Source organism: Phyllopteryx taeniolatus, chromosome 17 (assembly GCF_024500385.1).
Source record: "Phyllopteryx taeniolatus isolate TA_2022b chromosome 17, UOR_Ptae_1.2, whole genome shotgun sequence".
NCBI classification, from domain to species: domain Eukaryota; kingdom Metazoa; phylum Chordata; class Actinopteri; order Syngnathiformes; family Syngnathidae; genus Phyllopteryx; species Phyllopteryx taeniolatus.
Genome location: NC_084518.1, coordinates 9,612,616 through 9,634,763, shown reverse-complemented (window position 1 = coordinate 9,634,763; position 22,148 = coordinate 9,612,616). Strand labels below are relative to the sequence as shown.

Here is a 22,148-nt window from a genome sequence, read left to right as displayed (position 1 = left end):
TTGCACCAAGACTTAAAAAGATACTCCCGTCGATAATCCACCATAACGACACAGGTTTCATTAAAGGTCGAAGTTCCACTAATAATGTCAGACGTCTATTAAATTTAATAAGCATGTCACAGCATAAAATCCTAAAAGCAATCATCATGTCACTTCCCGCAGAGAAAGCTTTCAATAAAGTTAAGTTTCCTATTTGCGAATTTCGCTTTGAAGACTCATTTATACATTGGATAGCAGCATTCTACAACTCGCCAAAAGCAACAGTCACCACGAACAGGATCACGTCACAAAGATTTACTCTACAAAGAGGAACCAGACAAGGTTGCCCACTTTCACCGATGGTATTTGCAATATATATCGAACCACTTGCAACCGCTATACGTCTGAGTGCTAGTATTAAAGGTATCTGCTCGCCAGTGGCAGAACACAAAATCAATTTGTATGCTGATGACATCCTTCTTTATTTACAACATCAAAAAAACATAATCTTTCAAGCCATTTTCAATTTTATGAAGACATTTTTACAATTATCAGATTACTCCATTTTCAATCTCAAGACATTTTCACAATTATCAGATTACTCCATCAATTGGACAAAATCGACAATGCTCCAAATAACAGCAACCTCGTGGAATCCTGCAGATCAAATGCCAGATTACCCCATTCCTAAAGGAAATATTAAGTATTTAGTTTTAATATTTCGCCAAAACTCAAAGAGCTAACCAATCTAAATTACACACCACTTCTGGAAAAAATCTCATCTGATTTAAAACGCTGGAATAACTTGCTTATATCACTACTGGGAAGAATAGCCACAATAGAAATGAAAGCCTTACCTCAAATTATTTATTTTCAATTATTTCATTTAAGAACACATTTAAATGGTTTCAAACATTAGATTCTGCTGTAATAAATGTTTATTCAAAAAATAAGAAAAACAGAATTACTTTATCCACTTTTCAGAAAAGTAAACAGGAGGGAGGCCTAAATGCTCCCAACTATATATCTCATCAAATAGGTGGATCAAAATGAGGAGCATCGTTCTAGAATTGAATTACACCCCAGGACCAGACCAGACCTTTCAATTTGACTTGTGTGATGTCCTTGACTGCAGCCATTATAACTATGGGGCGGACGAAATCTACAGTGAGTACGGAAAGTATTCAGACCTCCTTAAATTTTACACTCTTTTTTTATATTGCAGCGATTTGCTAAAATCATTGTTCAATTTTTTTTCCTCATTAATATACACACAGCACCCCATATTGACTGAAAAAAATTTTAATTGTTGAAGTTTTTGCAGATTTATTATAAAAGAAAAACTGAAATATCACACAGCCATAAGTATTCAGACCCTTTGCTCAGTATTTAGTATAAACACCCTTTTGTATGAGGGGCCGTTAGGGACATTATTCAGGATGAGCTCTCACACTTACTATTCAAATGCTTTCACACAGGCACAAACTCCTGAAAGGCTCTCATAAGGACGAATCAAACACTCTCATTTACACAACTCAAATGTTCTCATTTACACTACTCAAAGGCTCTAGATTTACACTACTCAAATGGTCTCATTTACACTAGTCAAATGCTCTCATTTACACTAGTCAAATGCTCTCATTTACACTAGTCAAATGCTCTCATTTACACTACTCAAATGCGTTCACGCGAGCATGTCAATCCCATTCTCGCACACATCACAGGCATTCACAAGTTCATGCCAATCATGCTCACACGTGAATAGTGTAAATCATCATCATCATCTTTTATTGTCATGAACATGCATGCATGTACATGAAATTTGTTCTCTGCATTTAACCCATCACAGTGAACACATACATGTTAGTGGAACACACTGGAGCAGGGGGCAGCTGAAGCGCCCAGGGAGCATTTCTGGGTATCAGTGTCTTGCTCAAGGACACCACAGCCGTGAGTCTGGGGGATGTTGGCGGGTGGTCCAGTCGGGGTCTTGAACCTAGGTCCCCCACAGTGGCAGGCGATGATCTTAACCATTGGGCCACGGCTGCCCAATGAGGTAGTTCAATTCAAAAAGTGAAATTATAGAGATGAACTGCACACTGCACACACTCAGACTGAAGTATTTCATATTTAAAATATGTATTACTTTGATGATTGCAGCACATAGCAAATAAAAAAATTACACATATTGAGAAACTAAAATATAACCTCAAACGAAATAGTGAATTAATTCAAGAAATAGTGATTTTTAATGTAGAAATTAGGCTAGAATTTGCCCTCTAAAAGTACTTCAGGTCCTGACTGTTGTTTGTGCCCATGCACCAAACAGCAGTTCAGCGTACCCACCCTTTTTGGAGTACTTGGAGGGGGTGCTGGAGAGTGCTCCCGCTGGGAACTCCATCGGTCTCCTGGGGGACGTCAATGCTCACGTGGGCAATGACAGTGAGACCTGGAAGGGCATGATTGGGAGGAACGCCCCCCCCATCCCCCCGATCAGAACCCAAGTGGTGTTCTGTTATTGGACTTCTGTGCTCATCACGGTTTGTCCATAACAAACACCATGTTCAAGCATAAGGGTGTCTATACGTGCACTTTGCACCATCGCAGTTCGATGATCGACTTTGTGGTTGTGTCATCAGACTTGTGGCCGCATGTCTTGGACACTCGTGTGAAGAGAGGGGCGGAGCTGTCAACTGATCACCACGTGGTGGTGAGTTGCCTCCGATGGTGGGGGAAAATGCCGGTCTGACCTGCGTATTGTGAGGGTCTGCTGGGAACGTCTGGCAGAATCCCCTTTCAGAAGGAGTTTCAACTCCCACCTCAGACAGAACTTTGCTCATGTTCCAGGGGAGGCGGGGGACATTGAGTCCGAGTGGACCATGTTCCGCGCCTCCATTGCTGAGGCAGCCGACGGAGCTGTGGCCGTAAGGTGGTCGGTGCCTGCAACCCCCAAACCCGTTGGTGGACACCAACGGTGAGGGATGCCGTCCAGCTGAAGAAGGAGTCCTATCAGGCCTTTTTGGCGTGTGGGACTCCTGAGCCAGCTGATGGGTACCGGCTGGCCAAGCAGAATGCAGCTTTGTTGGTCGCCGATGCAAAAACTCGGGCATGGGAGGAGTTCGGTGAGGCCATGGAGAAAGACTTCCGGACGGCTTCGAGGAAATTCTGGTCCACCATCCGGCATCTCAGGAGGGGGAAGCAGTACACCATCAACACTGTTTATAGTGGGGATGGGGTCCTGCTGACCTCGACTCCGGACGTTGTGAGTCGGTGGGGAGAATACTTCGAAGACCTCAATTCCACCGACACGCCTTCCCATGAGGAAGCAGAGTCTGGGGTCTCTGAGGCGTACTCTCCTATCTCTGGGGTTGAGGTCACCAAGGTGGTTAAAAAGGTGGCAGGGGTGGATGAGATTCGCCCAGAGTTCCTAAAGGCTCTGGATGTTGTGGGGCTGTCCTGGTTAACACGCCTCTGCAACATTGCGTGGACATCCGGATAAGTGCCTCTGGATTGGCAAACTGGGGTGGTGGTCCCTCTTTTACAGAAGGGGGGACCGGAGGGTGTGTTCCAACTACAGGGGAATCAGACTCCTCACAGTCCCCGGTAAAGTCTATTCAGGGGTGCTGGAGAGGAAGGTCCGTCGGGAAGTCGAATCTCAGATTCAAGAGGAGCAGTGTGGTTTTTGTCCTGGCTGTGGAACAGTGGGTTGGACTCTGTCAAGACTGCCCTTTGTCACCGATTCTGTTCATTACTTTTATAGAAAGCATTTCTAGACGCAGTCGAGGCATTGAGGAGGTCCAGTTTGGTGACCTCAGCATTGGGTCTCTGCTTTTTTTGTAGATTATGTAGTTCTGTTAGCTTCGCCAAGCTATGATCTTCAACTCTTGATGGAGTGATTTACAGCCGCGTGAAGCAGCTGGGATGAAAATCAGCACCTCCACATCTGAGGCCATGGTCCTCAGTCGAAAAAGGGTCGAGGAAGAGATCCTGCCCCAAGTGGAGGAGTTCAATGATCTTGGGGTCTTGTTAATGAGTGATGGAAGAATGGAGCGAGAGACTGACAGGCGGCTCGCTGCAGACTTTACAGTGATGCGGACTCTGTATTGGTCTATCAAGGTAAAGAAGGAGCTGAGTTCTTGATTTACCGGTTGCTCTCCGTTCCTACCCTCATCTATGGTCACAAGCTGTGGGACGTGACTGAAAGAACAAGTTCGCGGAAACAATCGGCCAAAATGACTTTACTCCACAGGGTGTCCGGGCGATCCCTTAGAAAAAAGATGAGAAAGTTGGTCATCTGGGTGGGGCTCAGAGTCGAGCCACTGATTCTCCGCATCAATAGGAGCAAGTTTAGGTGGCTCGGGCATCTGGTTAGGATGCCCCTGGACATCTCCCTGGCGAGGTGTTCTGGGCACAACCCACTGGGGGGATGTCCCCGGGACGACCCAGGACACGCTGAAGAGACTATGTCTCCCGGCTGGCCTGGGATCCCCCTGGAAGAGCTGGATGAAGTGGCTGGGGAGAGGGAAGTCTGGGCTTCCGTGCTTGAGCTGCTGCCCCCGCGACCTGAACCCGCATAAGTGGAAGAAGGTGGATGAATAGAAGGGTAATTTTTAAGTACACAGAACAAAAACAACTATTGATAGGTACCATGGAGAAAAGAAAAAGATCGAGTGTCCGACCCTTAAGCCTTGCCTGTTTAACATACAGGCATCCCTGAACTCTTGTTTGGAATAGGTCCACTCCAAAATGAGTCCCTATTCTCCCATTCACAATTGCTTATCCTGATAATGATAATACACTTCTAAAATGTTTTAATAGTTACATTTACTAAATTATCCTAGTAACTATGTTAACCCTAACCAGCCAATATCCCCCTGCACATTCAGAGGAACATCTTAACTATGACCTACTGTATGTGACACCACACAACCTGAATAGAATATATGTTATTCCGAATCGCAATGTAGGTTTTAACATGAACGGAAGATATGAACGATTTGCCTTCAAACTAAAATCAATGTTACTCCTTGACAGTATCTACTTAATATGCTACTTAAGTAAAATCTAAGTATGTGTTATGACACTTTACACAAGGGTACCCTAATATTCCTAGATTGTCCTTCTCAGCCTCCGGAAACAGCTTCTTGATGTAGTTGTTCACATCGGCTGGCGTGTCAAAAACGAATATGTGCTTCTCAGTGGTTAGCAAGAGGCTGGAGGGGTGTATTATTCGGTGTCTATGCATTTCCTTTTCACGTGGCGTCTTTGTCACTGCATCGTATGTTCTTTAATGTTTGTGCACTTCATCAGGCAAATCTGGAAGAAATCTTATCCTGTTGTCCTGGTACTTGAGGTCTTTCTGTGCCCGTGCAGTCTTCAGAATAAGTTCTACTGTATATCTTTGTAATTCAGGCATTTGACAATGATCGTTCTTTGAAAAGAAGATTGCTGGCTCGTTGTGATCCGATGCATCTTCTCCAACACTGGAGGTCTTATTTTCAAAATGTCTGCTATGCAATTCTGCATAAATCAGGATGCATCATTACATTCTTCTTTTTCTGGAATGCCCAAAATGCAAAGGTTCTCTATTTTGTTACTCCTATACTTTGATTTATTTTCAAGGTTTTTCAGTGAATTTATTTTGTTTTCAATGGCGGACATCCGCTGCTCAGTTTCACCAGTGCGCCCAATACCTTCCTGAATGTACGCTTTAACTAAGTTTATCGCTGAGAGAGAGAGTGAGTCAGTCAGTTTGTCGGTGAGGTGACTTCTTAATGCTAGCTCGACGTAGAAGCCAAAAGTATGTGACCTTCAAGATAAAAGTTGAGCATAGGGATTGTTTAGGTATTATCAGCTCATTTACAAATTGATGGCACAGCACAAGCACACTTTGATAGGATTTAAAGTATTAAATGACAACTGTACTATCTGAGTTACCTTGCATTAATATTCTTTACCTGTGGGTTGCTTTCTTTTGTGGCACCATCTCATACTCCACTGGAAACCACCGCCTAAACAAAGAAAATGTTCTTGTCATCCACCACACTAAAGAGTTTGTCAATAATCACTGGGGTTTATAACAAATACATTAAAGAGGCCGACAGTTATGTGAAGATCAGAACAATATTATTATTATTATGTTTTTGTCCTGTTCGGTTGTTAGGTCAAGCAGAATGGAAGATCTGTATCCCTTTTATGCCGGAACAGTTTTACTGTGTCACAGTGGAGTTTTTAAGCTTCCGCTGTGGTTTCTTAGTATTATAATTGAAGTTTATTGAAAATCAGAGTCGATCAATCGAACAGAACAAAGTTTCTAGAGGGGAGAGAGAAACAAAGACAAAAGACAAAGCACTAATTGTAAACAGGATGAGAGAAGTAAATCATTACATTATCTACAACAATGAAACATTAAATATGAGTGTTGCATGGGGCTGTAGTGCTACACCCTGTGAGGGAAGGACAGGACAAGATAGAACAGGACAAGGACAGGAGAAGAAGCATGCAGGACAAGGTTGTACAACTGAAGTGTGGTGGGATTAACTATGTAAATTATAAAAGTCTACAGGACGAGAGTATAAGTGAGGGAATACACAAGCAATTTGCATATTCATGAGTTACTTGTCGCAATAAGTGAGTAGCCAAACACCCAGTGTATTGACACCGTTTTACATGCACAAAGACTGACAGAGGTGTCCTGTAATTGCTGTGCCCACACCGTGGAGGCTGAGGACCCCACCCAATCAATCGAGGGGCGGGATCCAGGGGTCCACCCAAGAGCAGCCCGGTGGAGGGGACACGTCCCACACCGAGGGACCCACGGCGGTCCGCCAGCTCCACCGACGCGCCCCCACAACTGGCCACCCGGTGGGGGCCGCAGGAACCCAATGCCACCCCCCAGACAACCACAAACCCAACTCTACCACCGCCCCACACGCCCCACCAGCCCACTCTTCCCCCCACCCCCAGGAGAGCCAGACGCCCCCCCCCCCCCACCCCCAGGAGAGCCAGACGCCCCCCCCCCCAACCAGCAGCCAGTCCCCGCCCAACCTGAGGGCGGGAGAGTGTCCCTTGTTTGTTAGAAAGGAGGGCGGATGGGGGCACCCGACAAGGGAACGATAAGGGGGGGTGGGGGGACCCAGGGAGTAGCTGCGGGCCATGAGAGGGGAGCCCAAACGCCAAGCAGTCATCCAGCCCGGGGGGACCGGCCTCGGGAGCACCGCTATCAACAACAATTCTGTGTAATTTAATGGTGCATCCTTATTATTCAACATGGCTCGAATTAAGAGGTACTGCATTGCAGTTTCCGAGTAAAAATTCACATTGTGCGCCTCAAAAAACATTGAAAAGCAAAACTGCGAATCACAGTTTTAACGTGGAGACGGTCACCAAAGATGGAAGCATGCAGAGGCGTATGTGACGCAACACGCTTACGTCACCGACACGTGGGCAGTAGAATACGGAAGTGACGTTATTCGGTTGAAGGAGCGGCAACGTGAAACGCGATGCTGAGTCGGGAGAGGAAGAAAAAAAAGACAGAAATGGCGAACATGTGTTGGCATTTCATAGTGAAATGCAAGGCAAGCACCCGTTCTCGTTGTAACATGGATCTTTCTCTCCGCCAAAGATGCCGCATCATGGGATCCGAGAGAAGAAGGTGAAATTAACCTAGCAACAATCAGTGAGATTAGGGTTAGTCTACCTTAGTAACATAACGTTCACACTGCGGAGCGTTTCTGTTAATTATGAGTGCCATTGAATGAAAGTTCTTTAAGTAGTTCACATTTTGGCCGAATGTGAACTTAGTTAATTTCTGTCTGATTAACGTTATTGAGAATGCACTCATTCTGGCGTTTGTGAGTGGTTTTCGAATGAATCTTCATTTTCATTCAAGAGTGCTAGGCTTTGTTAGGGACTTCCAGGACAAAACCCGCCTGAACACACTATATACGACCCTTCATATGTCGGCAACCGATTCGGCCACCATAAATGTTTACAAGCACGAGGTGCGCAAGTACAGTACGCAACAATATACCAACCATAACATTTATCCAAATAATTGTTCAAAAGAATTTTCAGTAGGATACTAGAGTACTAAAATATTCGTTAACTGCAGCATTACATTGAAATACCCCGTTATACAGCGGCTGAAATAGGTATTTAACACGTCACCATGTTTCTCACTAAATATATTTCCAAAGGTGCTATTGACATGAAAATTTCACCCGATGTTGGGAACAACCCAAGTATTCCATACATACAAATAAAGTAGAACAAATAAACTCAGAACTGAAACTTTAATCAAACGTGATACTTTCTCCAACCTGGCGCTTAAATACTACTCTACTGAAAGATTCAGTTTGATGTACAGCGGGTATGGAAAGTATTCAGACCCCTTTGCAGCCATTTGGTAAAATAATTTAAGTTAATTGTTTTCCTCATTAATGTGCAACCCCAATTCCAATGAAGTTGGGATGTTGTGTTAAACATGATTAAAAACAGAAAACAATGATTTACAAATCATGTTCAACCTACATTTAATTGAATAAACGACAAAGACAAGATATTTAATGTTCCAACTGATAAACTGTATTGTTTAAAGCAAATAATCATTAACTTAGAATTTTATGGTTGCAACACGTTCCAAAAAGGCTGGGTCAGGGTTTACCACTGTGTTACGTCACCTTTTCTTTTAACATTCAATAAATGTTTGGGAACTGAGGACACTAATTTTTGAAGCTTTGTAGGTGGAATTCTTTCCCATTCTTGCTTGATGTACAGCTTCAGCTGTTCAGCAGTCCGGGGTCTCCGTTGTCATAGTTTACGCTTCATAATGCGCCACACATTTTCAATGGGCGACAGGTCTGGACTGCAGGCAGACAAGTCTAGTACATGCACTCTTTTACTATGAAGCCACGCTGTTGTAACACGTGCAGAATGTGGTTTGGCATTGTCTTGCTGAAATAAGCAGGGACGTCCATGAAAAAGACCTTGCTTGGATGGCAGCATATGTTGCCTGTATGTACCTTTCAGCATTAATTGTGCCTTCACAGATGTGTAAGGTACCCATGCCATTTGGACTAACACAGCCCCATACCATCACAGATGCTGGCATTGGTTTTCTGAAGTGTTCCTGAGCCCATGTGGTGATATCCTTTTGACATTGATGTTGGTTTTTGATGCAGTGCCGCCTGAGGGATCAAAGGTCAGGGGCATTCAATGTTGGTTTTCAGCCTTGCTACTTACATGCAGTGATTTCTACAGATTCTCTGAACCTTTTAATGATATTATGGACCGTAGATGATGAAATCCCTAAATTCCTTGCAATTGTACATTGAGGAACATTGTCCTTCAACTGTTCGACTATATTCTCACGCACTTGTTCACAAAGAGGTGAACCTTGCCCCATCTTTGCTTGTGAATGGCTGAGTAATTCAGGGATGCTCCTTTTATACCCAATCATGGCACCCACCTGTTCCCAATTAGCCTGTTCACCTGTGGGAAGTTCCAAACAGGTGTTTGATGAGCATTCCTCAACTTTTTCAGTCTTTTTTTTTGTCCCAGCTTTTTTGGAACATGTTGCAACCATAAAAGTCTAAGTTAATGATTATTTGCTAAAAATAAATGAATAAAGTTTATCAGTTTGAACATTAAATATCTTCTCTTTGTAGTGTATTCAATTAAATATAGTTTGAACATGATTTTCAAATTCTGTTTTTATTTATGTTTAACACAACGTCCCAACTTGATTGAAATTGGGGTTGTACACACAATTTATTAAAAAAGAAAAACTGAAATATCACACAGCCATAAGTATTCATGACAGAACGAACTGGCCATAACATGGACCCAGCAGACTCAGACCCGGTGCGCAAAGCCCTTCAAGCGCAGGGTCAACGCCTGTCGAAGCAGGATGAGCAGCTGCCCTCCACCTTCATCTAGAGGGACTGTCAGAGCATCAGGACAATATGATGAGACAGGTGGCCTCACAGTTTGAAGTTCTTATGAAAATGATTCAGAAGAAGGAACCAGTTGGCACAACACCCGATACCGCCACGGTACCAAAGTTTTCATGTGAAGTTTACCATGCAGCCACCTGCCACCTCCGCTGCTGTCTGCCCACAGCTCTCTCGACCGGAGAGGTTCTCTGAAGATTCTGGGAATATTAAGCCGTTCATCACTCAGTGCAAACTCCACTTTGAGCTGCAGGCAGCTGCCTTCCCCACCGAGCAGGTAAAAATCGCTTTTGTCATTTCCCACCTGACTGGTCGTGCGGAGGCGTGGGCTACTGCTGAATGGAGCCACAATTCCGCCGCGTGTCATTCTTGGGCTTCTTTCATAAAGACGATGGAGCAAATTTTACAGTATTCCCCGCCAGATCGTGGGGCCCTTCTCCATCACAAAGATCATCAACCCGGTCACCATGGCGCTGAGGCTCCCAAGGTCAATGCGGGTCCGCCCTGCTTTTCACATCAGCCTGCTCAAGCCCGCCCGTGAGTCCCCTCTGGTCCCGCCTTCCAGGGTCCCGCCTCCCCCCCGGTTCGTGGATGGGGGCCCTGTCTTCACTGTGAGGCGGCTTTTGTCGTCTCGTCGGATGGGGAGGGGGTTTCAATATCTGGTGTACTGGGAGGGGCCTGAGGAACGTTCATGGGTGCCGTTTGCGTTTATCATGGATGATTCGCTCATTCGGGACTTCCACGTTGCACATCCAGGGGCCCCGGGGCCGTCTGGGGCCGGCCGTTAAGGGTGGGGGGGGGGGGGGGGGTACTGTCATGGGTGTGTGTTCTGGTTTTTGTCTTCCCCCTGTTTCACACACACCTGCTCCTGTGAGCATCTTCACCACCTGTGCCTCGTTCACCCTAATTACCCCTTGTATTTAACCTCGTGTCTCATTCCCTCTCGTCGCCAGTTCGTTGTACCTTGTCGTCGCGTTCCAGCATTCCTTGTTTCCACGTCACAGACTCACAGTAAGACTTGACCCTGTTCCGATTATCGACCTCGCCTCTTTGCCTCATGTTTTTGGATACTGTTGCCTTTCTTGGATTGACTGCCTGTGTACCGACCTATGCCCGTATAGTAAACCTCTCTTTTTGGAAACTGTCCATTTGTTTTGGAGTCGTGCATTTTTGGGTCCTATCCTCTGTTCCGTTCATGACACCAACTCCAGGCCTGGCTCCAGAGGGGAGCCCCGGTGACCCGCGTCCGGGCAAGGGAAACCTGAGTCCATAATTTGTCTTCTTCATAAGGGGTCTTTGAGCCGTGCTTTGTCTGGTCCCTCACCTAGGACCTGTTTGCCATGGGTGACCCTGCCAGGGGCATAAAGTCCCAGATCATTGGGACACACAAACCCCTCCACCACGATAAGGTGACAGCTCAAGGAGGAGGGGATTTTACTTTAAAATTTAATAAAACCCTTGCTTCGGGTCCGTATGATTAACCTGCGAAAAATTGCTCCTCAAAATTAGAAAGTTGATCCTCAAAAGAAATTATTAGCAAAACTGCTCCTCAAATAAAAATAAAATATTTCGAGCTGGTGAAACGGTGGACGACTGGTTAGCACATCTGCCTCACAGTTCTGAGGGTTCTGAGGACAGTTCTGAGGACCGGGGTTCGCATGCAAACTCCGCCTGCGTGGAGTTTGCATGTTCTCCCCGTGCCTGCGTAGGTTTTCTCCGGACACTCCGGTTTCCTCCCACATCCCAAAAACATGCATGGTAGGTTAATTGAACACACTAAATTGCCCGTAGGTGTGAATGTGTGCGTGACTAGTTGTTCGTTTATATGTGCCCTGTGATTGGCTGGCGACCAGTTCAGGGTGTCCGAAGATAGCTGGGATAGGTTCCAGCACGCCCGCAACCCTTGTGAGGTTAAAGCGGTATAGAAAATGGAAGAATGGATGGATACTTCGAGCCTTGCAACAAGTTGATCAGACTAACCTGCAAAGCTCCTTAATGGTACTGATATCAATTATTCTGTAGTGGAGATGCTTCATGAACTCTGGCATATATTTGTCCAGGAACCTTTTGTCTGCATGCACAGAATTTCCTGCACAAAAAGGAACAATTCATTCCTGTCTGAGGAAAATTAATGATATCAAAACTGCTGCAGCAAAAAGCAACTTACCAGCTAGGGGACATTGCCCAGGTGGAGTGTGTTGTCTAACAAAGGATGTAAATTCATACTCTGCTTGTTCCAGGGTGGTTTTACTCAACCGTACTGCCTGGGTCAGTCCTGACTGAGAAAGGTTAAGTGGTCAGTGAAAATGAACCAACATTTTTTTTATTAGCCACAGTTAATTTATGATTTAAGAAGGGGGGGTGCATTATTTTTTCACACAGGGCCAGGTAAATCTGAATATTTTTTTCCCCTTAATAAATACAATGACCATTGAAACAAAACATTTTATGTTTACTTAATCTTACTATTTGTCTTTGTCTGATATTTACATTCGTTTGATGATGTGCAACATTTAAGTGGGGAAATTATTATAATATTAATCATTACTAAATATTAGAATTTGAGATGGGGGCCAATACTTTCACAGCACGGTGCGTGTGTGTATAGTGTGTATATATATATATATATATATATATATATATATATATATATATATATATATATATATATACACACACACACACACATACATACATACATACTATGTACCGTATATGGAGTTTGGTTTCAGTGTTGGTAGTCATTAGTCATATATTTTATGAGTTAATTATTTAATAATACATCTTTGCTTATTCATGGTCATATTTTCATTCATGCTCATTCTTGTCTGGGGACCATGCGGGGGGGGGGGGGGGGGGGGGGGTCTAGAAACAACCCTGCATTTAGGTCTATGGTAAGTAATAAATATGTAGTAGTCCAATTCTATAGCTGCCTTGCTGCTGAGACACCACCACAGAGCAGCAATAGCTTACCTTGCCATGATGCTCTGTACACCACTCAGACATGGATTCCAGTAGTTCATCGGACTGGTTTATTATCAAGTTGGGCCCCTGCCAAGATAGGACATCGGAGTTTAAATTGGAAGGTCATTATAACAGCCAAAATAATAATGAGAATATTTGGATTACCTCAGCCAAAATGTTCAAGTCAGAGTCTGTAATTATGCATGCCATTTCAATTATCTTGTCATTTTCAATGTCCAAGCCTGTCATCTATAAAATGAAAAGAACATGTAATAAGCAAGAATTTGAAGCATGAATTCGTATTTCCATAACATGGAATACATTACTGCATTTTATGATTGTGTCACACCTCTAGTATATACAGACCCTTTCCAAAAAAAATAGAATATCATGAAAAGGTTTATTAATTTCCATTATTCCATTAAAAAAGTTCAACTTTCATAGATTATAGATTCAGGGCCAACAATTTCAAGTATTTATTTGTTTATTTTTACATAATTTGGGCTTCCAGCTCATAAACCCCACGAAATCAGGAATTCAAAACATTTTAATACGGTGAAGAAATCACCATTTACTTCATTTTTTGTGGGAAAAAAGAAAGAAATTACGGTCACATTAAATCAATCAAAATATGGTACTTTCAAAACAATATGTTAATCAATACTTGGTTGGGAATCCCTTTGCTTGAATCACTGCCTCGATGCGCCGTGGCATTGAAGCAATCAATCAGCCTGGGAGTTATGGAAGCCCAGATTTCCTTGATGCTTGCTGTCAGTTCTTCTTTGTTTTTGGGTCTGGTGCCCCTCATTCTCAATGGGGTTTAGATCCGGCGAGTTGGCTGGCCAGTCAAGCACTGTGATGCCATGGGAATCAAACCAGGTTTTGGTGCTTCTAGCGGTATGGGCACGGTCCAGGTCCTGCTGGAAGATGAAATCTCCATACAGATCCTCAGTAGAAGGATGCATGAAGTCATCTAAAACATTATGGTAGACTCTTACTGTGACCTTGGATTTAAGAAAGCAGAGTTTACCAACACCTGCAATGGACATTGCACCCCAAATCATGACTAAGTGTGGATATTTCATACTAGACCTCAAGCAGCTTGGGTTCTGTTCTTCACCAGTCTTCCTCCAAACCCTTGGACCATGATTCTTGAATGAAAGACACTTTACTTTTATCGGAAAAGAGGCCCTTGGGGCGGCACGGTGGACGACTGGTTAGAGCGTCAGCCTCACAGTTCTGAGGACCCGGGTTCAATCCCCGGCCCCGCCTGTGTGGAGTTTGCATGTTCTCTCCGTGCCTGCGTGGGTTTTCTCCGGGCACTCCGGTTTCCTCCCACATCCCAAAAAACATGCATGAATTGGAGACTCTAAATTGCCCGTAGGCATGACTGTGAGTGCGAATGGTTGTTTGTTCCAATGTGCCCTGCGATTGGCTGGCAACCAGTTCAGGGTGTACCCCGCCTCCTGCCCGATGACAGCTGGGATAGGCTCCAGCACGCCCGCGACCCTAGTGAGGAGAAGCGGCTCAGAAAATGGATGGATGGATGGAAGAGGCCCTTGGACCATGGTCAATAGTCCAGTCCTTCTTCTCCTTGGTCCAGTTGAGACGCTTCCTACGTTGGCTCAGGCTCATAAGTGGCTTGACCCGAGGAACACGATAGTTGTAGCCCATCTCCGGGATGCGTCTGAATGTGGTGGTTTTTGAAGTTGTGTTTCCCGCCTCATTCCACTCTCTGCTAGATTCTTGAATCTTCTCTGTTTGATAATCTGCTGAATCCTGCGGTCATCTCTTTTGCTGGTGCATCTTCTCCTGCCACATTTTGTCCTTCCACTAGACTTTCCATTGATATGCTTGGACACAGCACTCTGTGAACAGCCAGCCTCCTAAGCTATGAAGTGTTGTGGCTGACCCATCCTATGGAGCGTATCAATGAGGGCCTTCTTCAAGTCTACAGTCTTCCCTATATTGAACCCAACTGAGACAATCGAACCAAACTGAAGCAATTTAATGACACCTGGGGAAACCTGTCCAGGTGCTTTGAGTTTAGTAGCTGATTAGTGTGTGACACTCTGTTTAAAACATGTATTGCCTGCAAAACTTGGTCTGATTTCTACACAGTATTCAAATTTTTATAAGTCCTGATTTAGTGGGTTTTATGAGCTGGAAGCCCAAATTATGTAAAAATAAACAAATAAATACTTGAAATTCTTTAAATTTAAATTGTGGGCCCTAAATCTATTTTCTTTGAAAAATTAACTTTTGAATGGAATCATGGAAATAAACTTTTCCATGATATCCAAAATGTTTGGAAAGGGTCTGAATATACAGTGTAACCTTGATTTGATGGACTAATAGGGGCGGAGGTTGGGTGGGGGTGTGGAGAGGGGGGTAATCCGTGACAGTCGATTGTCCATTATACTGAAGCACTTTTGTTTTGTGGCCATTCATTCATTCATCTTCCGTTCCGCTTATCCTCACTAGGGTCGCGAGCGTGCTGGAGCCTTTCCCAGCTGTCTTCGGGCGATAGGCGGGGCACACCCTGAACTGGTCGCCAGCCAATCGTAGGGCACATAGAAACAAAAATCATTTGCACTCACATTCACACGTACGGGCAATTTAGAGTATTCAATTAACATACCCTGCATGTTTTTGGGATGTGGGAGGAAACCGGAGTACCCGGAGAAAATCCACGCAGGCACGGGAAGAACATGCATACTCCACACAGGTGGGGCCGGGCTTTGAACTCTGGTCCTCAGAATTCTGAGGCAGATGTGCTAACCAGTCGTCCACCGCGCCACCTTTTTGTGGCTATATGCATCCATATTTCTGTAGAGTACAACATTGTTTTGTACTTCTTTGGTGTCCTAAAACGCCAAGTACTGTACAGTACAAAGTTATTGTAAATACATGGGATCCTTCCTCAACCCCTGCTCCTGCAAACAAACATCCCCCCCCAAAACAGATAACTCAATCAATCATCGTACCCTTCCTATCTGTAAACCTAAGTGCAGTAGCCTATGCACATTTAACATTATTTAACATTAACAAATATATATATGTATATATATTTATATATATATACACACACACACACACACAGTGGGTACAGAAATATTCAGACCCTCTTAAATGTTTCACTCTTTGTTATATTGCAGCGATTTGCTAAAATACACACACAGCACCCCATATTGACTGAAAAAAAACAGAATTGTTGAATTTTTTCAAGATTTATGAAAAACGAAAAACTGAAATATGAACACAGCCACAAGTTTTCAGACCCTTTCGTCAGTATGTAGTAGAACCACCCTTTTGAGCTAATACAGCCATGAGTCTTTTTGCTGTGACACTCATATATTTAACTCGGATGCTGTCCGTTTGTTCTGATCATCCTTGAGATGGTTCCACACCTTCATTGGAGTCCAGCTGTGTTTGATTATACTGATTGGACTTGATTAGGAAAGCCACACACCCGTCTATATAAGCCCTTACAGCTCAGTTCATGTCAGAGCAAATGAGAATCATGAGGTCAAAGGAACTGCCTTAAGAGCTCAGAGACAGAATTGTGGCAAGGCAGAGATCTAGCCAAGGTTACAAAAAAAGATTCTGCTGCACTTAAGGTTCCTAAGAGCACAGTGGTCTCCATAATCCTTAAATGGAAGATGTTTGGGACGACCAGAACCTTTCCTAGAGCTGGCCGTCTGGCCAAACTGAGCAATCGGGGGGGAAGAGCTTTGGTGAGAGAGGTAAAGAAGAACCCAAAGATCACTGTGGCTGAGCTCCAGAGATGCAGTCAGGAGATGGGAGAAAGTTGTAGAAAGTCAACCATCACTGCAGCCCTCCACCAGTCGAGGCTTTATGGCTTAATGGCCTGACGGAAGCCTCTCCTCAGTGCAAGACACATGAAAGCCTGCATGGAGTTTGCTGAAAAAAAACACCTGAAGGACTCCAAGATGGTGAGAAATAAGATTCTATGGTCTGATGAGACCAAAATAGAACTTTCTGGCCTTAATTCTAAGCGGTATGTGTGGAGAAAACCAGGCACTGCTCATCACCTGTCCAATAGTCCCAACAGTGAAGCTTGGTGGTGGCAGAATCATGCTATGGGGGTGTTTTTCAGCTACAGGGACAGGATGGCCAAGCTCGGGGATATCCTGGATGATAACCTTCTCCAGAGTGCTCAGGACCTCAGACTGGGCCGAAGGTTCACCTTCCAATAAGACAATGACCCTAAGCACACAGCTAAAAGGAGTGGCTTCAGAACAACTCTTGAATGGCCCAGCCAGAGCCCTGACTTAAACCCAATTGAGCATCTCTGCAGAGACCTGAAAATGGCTGTCCACCAACATTTACCATCTAACCTGACAGAACTGGAGAGGATCTGCAAGGAGGAATGAGGATCCCCAAATACAGGTGTGAAAAAGTTGTTGCATCGTTCCAAAAAAGACTCATGGCTGTATGAGTTCAAAAGGGTGCTTCTACTACATACTGAGGAAAGGGTCTGAATACTTATGGCTGTGTGATATTTCACTTTTTTATTTTAATAAATCTGCAAAAATTTCAAAAATATTTTTTTTTTCTGTCAATATGGGGTGCTGTGTGTACATTAATGAGGAAAAAAATGAACTTAAATTATTTTAGCAAATGGCTTCAATATAACAAAGTGAAAAATTTAAGGGGGTCTGAATACTTTCCGTACCCACTGTATGTTTGAACATGGTGTTCGTTATGGACAACCCATGATGAGCACAGAAGTACAATAACAGAACACTTATCGGGTTCTGGTCGGGGGAGGGCGTTCTTCCTGATCACACCCTTCTCGTTCTCATTGTTATTCCTCACGTGAGCATTTAAGTCCCCCAGCAGAACGATTAAGTCCCCAGCGGGAACGCTTTCCAGCACCCCTTCCAAGGACTCCAAAAAGGGTGGATACTCTGAGCTGCTGTTTTGTGCATAAGAACAGACAACAGTCAGGACAGTCAGTCATCCCCCCACTGGAAGGTGGCGGGAGGCTACCTTCTCGTCCACCGGGGTAAACCCCAACACACAGGCACCAAGCTGGGGGGCAATAAGTATGCCCACACCTGCTTGGCGCCTCTCACCATGAGCAACTCCAGAGTGGAAAAGAGTCCAACCCCTCCAGGAGGACTGGTACCAGAGCCCAAGCTGTGTGTGGAGGTGAGTCTGACGATATCTAGTCAGAACTTCTCAACCTTGCACATTAGCTCAGGATCCTTCCCTGCCAGAGAGGTGAGATTATAAATCCCTAGAGCCAGCTTCTGTAACCAGGGACTGAATCACCAGGGTGCCTACCATCGGCTGCCACCCAGCTGACAATGCACCTTGGCCCATACCATAGGTGGTGAGCCGATGAGAAGGGGGGCCCACATTGCCTCTTCGGCCTATGTCGATCCGGTTCCATGGGTGTGGGCCTTAAGGCCTGGCTCAAGAGGAGGGCCACGGTGACCCGTGTCCGGGACAAGTAAAGTTAGGTCAATTTTGTTTATCATCATAAGGGGTCTTATAAGCCATACTTTGTCTACTCCCTCACCAAGGACCTGTTTGTAATGGGTAACCCTACCAGGGTTATAAATCCCCAGACAACTTAGCCCCTAGGATTATCGGGAAGTACAAACCCTTCCACCACGATAAGGTGACGCCTCAGGGCGGGGGCATCATTAGGTTTGGAGGGAAAAGATGGAAGTATGGGGGTGGCAGCTTCATGTTGTTGTCGTATTGGAGGGATTGGTGCACTTCACAAAATGATGGCATCATGAGGAAAGAACATTATGTGGAAATACTGAAGCAATATTTCAAGATATTAACCAGGAAGTTAAAGGTTGGGCGCGAATAGGTGTTCCAAATGGACAATGACCTGAAGCATGCTGCCAAACTGGTTACAAAGGACTTGATAAAAAAGTCAGTGTTTTAAAGTTGCAATCATATCAGATAGGATCTGATCTCATTTTCTTGAATTCATAAGGAGACCTAAAAAGACACCTGCAAGCACAGCGGCCTACAAAGTTGGCTCAATTACACTGGTCAGGAGGAATGGGCCAAAATGTCTGCCAACTACAACACCAATTCCAATGAAGTTGGGACGTTGTGTTAAACATAAATAAAAACAGAATACAATGATTTGCAAATCATTTTCAACCTATATTTAATTTAATACACTACAAAGACAAGATATTTAATGTTCAAACTGATGAACTTTATTGTTTTTAGCAAATAATCATTCATTTTATGGCTGCAACACATTCCAAAAAAGCTGGGACAGGGTCATGTTTACCACTGTGTTACATCACCTTTTCTTTTAACAACATTCAATAAATGTTTGGGAACTGAGGACACTAATTGTTGAAGCTTTGTAGGTGGAATTCTTTCCCATTCTTTCTTGATGTACAGCTTCAGCTGTTCAACAGTCCGGGGTCTCAGTTGTCGTATTTTACACTTCATAATGCGCCACGCATTTTCAATGGGAGACAGGTCTGGACTGAAGGCAGGCCAGTCTAGTACCCGCACTCTTATTACGAAGCCACCCTGTTGTAACACGTGCGGAATGTGGTTTGTCATTGTCTTGCTGAAATAAGCATGGGCGTACATGAAAAAGACGTTGCTTGGAAGGCAGCATATGTTTCTCCAAAACCTGTATGTACCTTTAAGCATTAATGGTGCCTTCACAGATGTGTAAGTTACCCACGCCATTGGCACTAACACAGGCCCATACCATCACAGATGCTGGCTTTTGAACTTTGCGTCCATAACAGTCCAGATGGTTCTTTTCCTCTTTGGCCCGGAGGACACGACGTCCACAATTTCCAAAAACAATTTGAAATGCGGACTCGTCAGACCACAAAACACTTTTCCACTTTGCATCAGTCCATCTTAGATGAGCTCGGGCACAGAGAAGCCGCCGGCCTCGCCCCATCTTTGCTTGTGAATGACTGAGGAATTCAGGGAAGCTCCTTCTATACCCAATCATGGCACCCACCTGTTCCCAATTAGCCTGTTCACCTGTGGGATGTTCCAAACAGGTGTTTGATGAGCATTCCTCAACTTTCTCAGTCTTTTTTGCCACCTGTCTCAGCTTTTTTGGAATGTGTTGCAGCCATAAAATTTGAAGTTCATGATTCTTTGCTAAAAATAATCAAGTTTATCAGTTTGAACATTAAATATCTTGTCTTTGTAGCGTATTCAATTAAATATAGGTTGAACATGATTTGCAAATCATAGTATTCTGTTTTTATTTATGTTTAACGTAACCTCCCAACTTCATTGGAATTGGGGTTTTATAAAGAGAAGCTTGTGGAAGGATATCCAAAACGTTTGACCGAAGTTGTACAGTTTAAAGCAATGGTACCAAATATGAATTAAAATGTATGTAAACTTCTGATTTTGAAGTGATGAAAAAATATCTAAAAATCATTATTTTGGCATTCATAAAACACAAATAATTTTGGTAATCTTAATTGACCTAAAACAGGAAAAGTTTAGTCCGACTTCATGTGAGAAAAAAACAACAACAATAAAAACATATTTTTGTATAGTGAATAGCAAATTCTGTTTAAGTGTACATAAAATTTACAGTAGGTACCATACAGACCATTTTGACAGTTAGTCATTTTTGGAAAGTCTTGTCATGTTGCTACTATATGTTTGTATACAATTTAATTTACTGCTCAAAAAAATAAAGACACATCCTAGATCTCAATTAATGAAATGTTGCCGTTGAAAATCAGTATTCATTACATAGTGGAATGCGTTGACAACAAAATAACATAAATAAACATCCATCCATCCATTTTCTGAGCCGCTTCTCCTCACTAGGGTCGCGGGCGTGCTGGAGCCTATCCCAGCTGTCATCGGGCAGGAGGCGGGGTACACCCTGAACTGGTTGCCAGCCAATCGCAGGGCACATAGAAACAAACAACCATTCGCGCTCACAGTCATGCCTACGGGCAATTTAGAGTCTCCAATTAATGCATGTTTTTGGGATGTGGGAGGAAACCGGAGTGCCCGGAGAAAACCCACGCAGGCACGGGGAGAACATGCAAACTCCACACAGGCGGGGCCGGGGATTGAACCCGGGTCCTCAGAACTGTGAGGCTGACGCTCTAACCAGTCGTCCACCGTGGCACATAAATAAACATAAATAAATAAATAATAACATAAATAAGGTAAATCAGAATTATAATCCCATGGAGGTCTGGATTTGCAATCATATGTAAAATAAAAGTGGAAAATAATTTCACAGCCTGATCCAACTTTAGTGGAAATTCCTCAAGACAAGTCAAAATGATGCTCAGTAGTGTGTGATGCCTTCATGTGCCTGTATGACCTCGTTACAACGCCTGGGCATACTCCGGCTGATGCGGCGGATGTTCTCCTGAGCGATATCCTCCCAAATCTGGATTAAAGCATCAGTCAGATCCCAGACAGTCTGTGGTCCAACATGGCCTCGGTGGATGGAACGAGAAATTATGTCCCAGATGTGCTCGATTGGATTCAGGTCTGGGGAACGGGCAGGCCAGTCCATAGCAACAGTGCCTTAATCATGCAGGAACTGCTGACACAGTCCCGCCACATGAGGTCTAGCATTGTCATATGTACATCAGTATGGTCTCACAATGGGTCTGAGGATCTTATCCTGATATCTAATGGCAGTCAGAGTACCTCTGGCTAGCATATGGAGGGCTGTGCAGCCCTCCAAAGAAATGCCTCCCCGCACCATTACTGACCCACCTCCAAACCGGTCATGCTGAGCAACTTCTGTGGGTTGTAGACACCACCTCATACAACCCCTAGGTGTGAGAGCGCTGACCAAATACAAAAGTGAACCCAAAAAAAAATCAGTCAGAAAAGATGAGAACAGAGAAATGCCCTGTGGTCACGACCTGCAGAACCACTCCTTTATAGGGGTTGTCTTGTTAATTGCCTCTCATTTCCACCTGTTGTCTGTTCAATTTGCACCACAGCATGGGAAACTTATTCACAATTAGTATTTCTTCCTAACTGGACAGCTTGATTTCACAGAAGTGTGACTGACTTGGAGTTACATTTTGGTGTTCAGGTGTTCCCTTTATTTTTTTGAGCAGAGTTTCTATCTTGTGCTATATTTCCTCATACAAAAGAAAAACATATCGTAGGCTCTCTTATTGGCATTTCCGTCATTCATTTCAATGGGGCAAGATGTTTTGAGACACGAGTGATTTATGTTCAGAGTGTTGTCACGGAACAACTCGTATCTCA

The 22,148-nt window shown here is 44.1% G+C and overlaps 2 protein-coding genes across 16 annotated transcripts in view; both read right to left on the bottom strand.

Moving 5' to 3' along the window:
* Nucleotides 1-22,148, bottom strand: part of lrch2 (leucine-rich repeats and calponin homology (CH) domain containing 2) — a 466,084-nt gene that overhangs the window by 369,080 nt on the left and 74,856 nt on the right. The window lies entirely within an intron of this gene.
* The window catches only part of smfn (small fragment nuclease), a 112,886-nt gene that overhangs the window by 90,007 nt on the left and 731 nt on the right, over nt 1-22,148 (bottom strand). For 4 of the 12 annotated variants that reach the window (XR_009785069.1, XR_009785070.1, XM_061751077.1 and 1 more), the window contains exons 1-7: nt 13,989-14,170; nt 13,561-13,900; nt 13,062-13,145; nt 12,906-12,983; nt 12,100-12,211; nt 11,913-12,021; nt 5,937-5,990 (exon numbers count right to left, since the gene is read on the bottom strand). Coding sequence is in view for 10 of the 12 variants with exons in the window: in XM_061751077.1 (XP_061607061.1) it covers nt 5,937-5,990; nt 11,913-12,021; nt 12,100-12,211; nt 12,906-12,983; nt 13,062-13,145; nt 13,561-13,704 (581 nt within the window). In the remaining 2 variants the exon portion in view is untranslated. The other 8 variants (XM_061751071.1, XM_061751075.1, XM_061751073.1 and 5 more) reach the window with 8 other exon arrangements.